Source organism: Oncorhynchus clarkii, chromosome 2 (assembly GCF_045791955.1).
Source record: "Oncorhynchus clarkii lewisi isolate Uvic-CL-2024 chromosome 2, UVic_Ocla_1.0, whole genome shotgun sequence".
In the NCBI taxonomy this organism is placed as follows: Eukaryota; Metazoa; Chordata; class Actinopteri; order Salmoniformes; family Salmonidae; genus Oncorhynchus; species Oncorhynchus clarkii.
The window spans coordinates 53891554-53897553 of record NC_092148.1 but is presented as its reverse complement, the minus strand read 5'-3'; the positions used below and the strand labels follow the sequence as shown (position 1 = coordinate 53897553).

General features: G+C 39.3%; 1 protein-coding gene across 2 annotated transcripts in view; it reads right to left on the bottom strand.

The window, feature by feature from the left end:
- Positions 1–3002: 3002 nt before the first annotated feature.
- The window catches only part of LOC139369771 (troponin I, fast skeletal muscle-like), an 81601-nt gene continuing 78603 nt past the window's right edge, over positions 3003–6000 (bottom strand). For both annotated transcript variants that reach the window (XM_071109044.1, XM_071109036.1), the window contains 4 exons: positions 4173–4298; positions 3851–3940; positions 3591–3764; positions 3003–3296 (listed from right to left, as the gene is read on the bottom strand). In XM_071109044.1, coding sequence (XP_070965145.1) covers positions 3213–3296; positions 3591–3764; positions 3851–3940; positions 4173–4298 — 474 coding nt within the window. In that variant the 3' untranslated portion in view covers positions 3003–3212. The remainder of the gene's footprint in view (positions 3297–3590; positions 3765–3850; positions 3941–4172; positions 4299–6000) is intronic.

The window sequence follows — 6000 nt, the reverse complement described above, 5'->3', positions numbered from 1 at the left end:
TTACTGAGGAGTGACTTCCGTCTGGCCACTCTACCATAATGGCCTAATTGGTGTAGTGCTGCACGGATGGTTGTCCTTCTGGAATGTTCTCCCATCTCCACCTAGGAACTCTAGAACTCTGTCAGAGTGACCATCGGGTTCTTGGTCACTTCCCTGAACAAGGCCCTTCTCCCCTGATTGCTCAGTTTGGCCGAGTGGTCAACTCTAGGAAGAGTCTTGGTGGTTCCAATCTTCTTCCATTTAAGAATGATGGAGGTCGCTGTCTTCTTGGTGACCTTCAATGCTGCGGACATGTTTTGGTACCCTTCCTCAGATCTGTGCCTCAACACAATCCTATCTTGGCGCACAACGGACAATTCCTTTGACCTCATGGCTTGGTTTTTGCTCTGACATGCACTGTCAACTGTGGGACCTTATACAGACAGGTGTGTGCCTTTCTAAATCATGTCCAATCAATTGAATTTACCACAGGCGGACTCCACTCCGGTGTAGAAACATCTCAAGGATGATCAATGTGTAACGATTGTCTTCGGGTGAAAGAGAGGAGGACCAAGATGCAGAGTGAATATAATCCATATTTAATGGGAATACTTAAACACTGAACAAAACAACAAACCGACAAAAAGGAACGAAGACGAAACAGTCCCGTAACGTGAACACTAACACTGGAAACAGGAACAATCACCCACCAAATACCCACAGAATATGGCTGCCTAAATATGGTTCCAAATCAGAGACAACGATAGACAGCTGCCTCTAATTGAGAACCAATCTAGACAACCATAAGACTTACAAAAACACCTAGACAGGAAACACCCCCATAAACATACAAAACCCCTAGACAAGACTAAAACACATACATCACATATGTCACACCCTGACCTAACCAAAATAACAAAGTAAACAAAGAATACTAAGGTCAGGGCACAATGGAAACAGGATTCATCTGAGCTCATGTTCGAGTTTAATAGCAAAGGGTCTGCATACTTATGTAAATATGGATTTCTGTTTCTAAAAACCTATTTACGCCTTATTTATAGAGGTTGACCGATTAATCGGAATGGCCGATTAATTAGGGCCGATTTAAAAAATAAAAAAGGCTATTTTTTGTTGTTGTTATACCTTTATCTAACTAGGCAAGTCAGTTAAGAACACATTCTTATTTTCCATGACGGCCTAGGAACGGTGGGTTAACTGCCTCGTTTCAGGGGATGACAGATTTGACAGATTTTCACATTGTCAGCTCAGGGGATCCCAATCTTGCAACCTTACAGTTAACTAGTCCAATGCAAAAACGACCTGCCTCTCTCTCGCTGCACTCCACAAGGAGACTGCCTAATACGCGAATGCAGTAAGCCAAGGTAAGTTGCTAGCTAGCATTGAACTTATCTTATTAAAAACAATCAATCATAATCACTAGTTAACTACACATGGTTGATGATATTACTAGATATTATCTAGCGTGTCCTGTGTTGGATATAATCTGACTGAGCATACAAGCATACAAGTATCTAAGTATCTGACTGAGCAGTGGTAGGCATAAGCAGGCGCGTAAACATTCATTCAAACAACACTTTTGTGCTTTTTGCCTGCCGCTCTTTGTTGTGCGTCAAGCATTGCACTGTTTATGACTTCAAGCCTATCGAGATAAGGCTGGTGTAACCGAAGTGAAATGGCTAGCTAGTTAGCGCGCACTAATAGCGTTTCAAACGTCACTAACTCTGAGCCTTGGGGTGGTTGTTTCCCTTGCTCTGCATGGGTAACGCTGCTTCGATGGTGGCTGTTGTCATTGTGTTGCTGGTTCGAGCCCAGGGAGGAGCGAGGAGAGGGACGGAAGCTATACCGTTACACTGGCAATACTAAAGTGCCTATAAGAACATCTAATAGTCAAAGGTTAATAAAATACAAATGGTATAGAGGGAAATAGTCCTATAATTCCTATAATAACTACAACCTAAAACTTCTTACCTGGGAATATTGAAGACTCATGTTAAAAGGAACCACCAGCTTTCATATGTTCTCATGTTCTGAGCAAGGAACTTAAACGTTAGCTTTCTTACATAGCACATATTGCACTTTTGCTTTCTTCTCCAACACTTTGTTTTTGAACATTTTTGAACATGTTTCATTATTTACTTGAGGTTAAATAGATTTTATTGATGTATTATATTAAGTTATAATAAGTGTTCATTAAGTATTGTTGTAATTGTCATTATTACAAATTAATAACCGGACGATTAATCGGTATCGGCTGTTTTGGTCCTCCAATAATCGGTATCGGCATTGAAAAATCCTAATCGGTCAACCTCTACTTATTTATTTAATCAATTTTAGAATAAGGCTGTAACGTAACAAAATGTGGAGAAAGTCAAGAGGTCTGAAAACTTTCCCAAGGCACTGTACATAGAGAGGTAGGCCAGGTTTTAGAACTTCCGTGTTAGCACCCATTTTGAACTTTATTCTTGAAAAGTTGGTGTATCCAAGTCTTTACCGTGTCAACAAATTGCATATCTGCTTTCACTGGACATCTTCACAGGTTTTGAAAACGATTCGAAATAAACAGCACAACACAGAAGCGTTAATTGTCCCTTAGCAACCGCTATGGATGATAAAGTTGTGCTATCTGAACATTTAAACACATTGACCTAACTCTCTATATACTGTATATGGCTCTGGCTAAAACTGTTAGCACAACAGATGTTAAGAACAGTATTATTACGAACTTCAGATTACATCCATAACAATTTCCTAATCTGGATGAAAAATGAGGTTGACTATTTACTGAATAATAATTGGTTGTTCAATCCAGGGTTGTGTGTTTGTTGTTGTATCTCAATTATTATTATTTTTTAAAATAAAAAACTATCAATCAAACAATATATATTTTGTATATAATACTTTGCTAAATCTCAATTATATTTATTGTATTGGATTTAGCCACTGTACAGGTCCAATTTCCAGATATAAATATATGCAAACGGATGACAAAAACTTTTACAAGCTTTTTAAACATTTTTTATTGTTTTATTTGGCGGAGAGAGCGAGACAGAGAGAGAAAGAGATCCAAAACCATAGTGTCGAATAGTTGAAAAGCTACAGTATAAAAAAAATAACAGCATTTCGGATCAAAGATCCTCTTCCTGCAGGGATTCCTAACAACAAGGTCATATAAATCCATCTCTGTACCACAATACGACAAAAGACAGCTGTGTTTAACCCTGAAACTTCTTCATCCTGCCGTCCATGCCAGCCTGTTCATCAACGTTCTTGCGCCAGTCACCAACTGCATCCGCTGCCTGCATGACAGAAAGTTTGTGATAGATGATATGTCAAAGACATATTGAGGATATACTATCAACTGATCCTTTCATATAAAAAAAGGTTTTAGTCATTTAGCAGATGCTCTTATCCAGAGTGACTTACAGTAATGAGTGCATAGATTTATACGGGTCCCCTGTGGGAATCAAACCCACAACCCTGGTGTTGCAAGTACCATGCTCTACCAACTGAGCCACATTGGACAATCAAAGCTCAGTACAGATTCGGTACACAGTACTTTCTGCTTTGCAGGTTTCCACACAAATACCCACCTCCTCTTTGACCTCCTTCTTCACTTCTTTCAAGTTCGCTCTGAAATCCATGGAAGCCTTGTGCTTGGTGCCCAGCAGAGCCTGGAGCATAGCATCAGCAGACATACGCACTTTCTTCAGGGCTGGCTTCTTCATGCCCTGGATCTCAATCACTTTCATCTTCAAGTCCTCAATCTGGCAGGTGAGAAAGTCAGGAGAAATATTAGATTTGCAATATATGTTTCAATATGAGGAAAGATACAAGATACAATGCAATCTACCTCTTTGTCAGCCTTCATCACTTTTGCTTCTGCATCATATCTGTCCTCATCAATCTTGTCAATGGTATGGGCCATCTTTTTGAGCATTTCCTGTTGGTACACAAACACATCAGTCATAGAATTTGTAACACAAACTATCTTCTCCTGAAGGAATCAGTCTCTCCAGGCAACAGTTATTTAGAGTGAAGGAATTGGAGTCTGTGTACTTTGTATGCAAATACACATTGCTTATTACAAGAACCACCAATGGTACACTGCAGGCCTGGAACATTGGACTAGATGTGCAAAGCTTGTGTAAACAAATTAATGACTAGTATCGTACCATCAGCGTCGCTTGATCTCCAGACAAATCCAGGCCAGGGATCTCAGCCATGAAATTGTTTTTCACCTGCTCAGCCTCCTTTTTCTCGACTTCAATCAGCTCAAATGCTATCTGGAGCACCAAGCTCTGGAGAACAAAGAAACACAGTATGGCCAAACCCAGTCTACAACATAGTATTGGTGAACAAAATGTGACTTAAAGTGGAAAACTTTGATTGCTACATAAATGTTTGGACTTTAAATCAATAATATATACCAATTGGACCTATTACAATAAATGTTGGCCTCTAGATTATCTCCAGTGTGTCTCTTGTTAAACCATCAATATGCACTGAATTCACCCATGCAGCTGATTTCAACTGCAACAACATTGGCAACTGATTTACCACTCCGTAACTCAGATGTTGGGATACATTTTTAGCACAGATTTTCCATTATATTGACCAGATAGGGTCTAGTGGCTGCTCTAACAATGAAAATAAATGTTTTCATGGAAGGGAGTTGGGAGGAGGCACGATCAGGTGGGAACATTCTAGCCAATGAGTGGCAGAAACATATGTGAACAACAGGCACAACGGATTCCAGACAGGTTATCCCTCTCGCTTCGCCTCTTCTTCTGGGCTTTTAGTCCTTATTGCAACCAACATTTTTCAAGAAAATTTTGCCCTCTGGTGAGTATTATCATCAGAACAATTTGATCCGGCAATTTTACCTAAGCCGGTTTATCTATATAGCAATTCTGTATTACTGAACTAAAGTATTTCATTTTTTTATTTACCATGGCAAATCTACTATGGCAATATATCATACCCCACACATTGTATGAATGGAAAAATCATGTGTGTGAATATTTTTTTCAGTTTCTGATGTATGTATGTAATTCACTAATGATTTTACTTGTCTGAATCTAATATGGACATTTCTTATCAAAAGTGGGAAATTAAATATTCCCGAACTGTAGGCTACACATTTGACATTTGAAACTAAATTGTGTTGTATTTTGAATTCAATTCAAAATATATATTTTTAAAGTTGCACAAATTACTGTATATTCCATTTATTTTAAGAAGGTGGTTAGGCTGGTATAAGAGTAGCCTAACATTTCCTATGTTTTATGGCTAGCTAAGATTATTTCTTTATTTGTAGAACAGGTGAATAACTCAATAGGTGAACCTTTATATTTTCTTACAGGCCAAGAAGACCAGTAGTCCTACTGTGGTATAAATGCCTCATGAACTTAGCTCAACTGTCATGCCCCATCAGAAGCCAAAGTATATGCTTGTTTACTCCATTATTTGAAAATAATGTTAACTGCAAACAAACATTGAATAGCCCCAAAAAATAGTTTAATTTTGATATAATTAATGGTCCTTGTACCCATAGCTCTGTCTATGAATTTGAGAGTGGTTACATTTCTCCAGGCCCAAACCACATTGTTTTATTTATGGAAAAACCACACGTTTTAGTAATTTAGTAGATGCTCTTACCTAGAGCGACTTACAGTAAGTGCATAAATTGTTGTACTTTTCTTTTTTGTACCGGTCCCCCGTGGGATTCAAACCCACAACCCTGGAGTTGCAAGCGCCATGCTCTACCAACTAAGTAAGCCATGCGGGACCATCCCTTAGCTTTTTACCAAAACAGTGGTGAGGTGTTCACTGTGTTATTGTTTGAAGTGCAGATTTCCCCTTTAAAGTATTAAAGAGGTGCCTCCCGAGTGGGGAAGTGGTCTAAGGCACTGCATCGCAGTGCTAGCTGTGCCACTAGAGAGGGAGACCCATGGGGTGGGGCACAATTGGCCCAGCATCATCCGGGATAGGGGAGGGCTT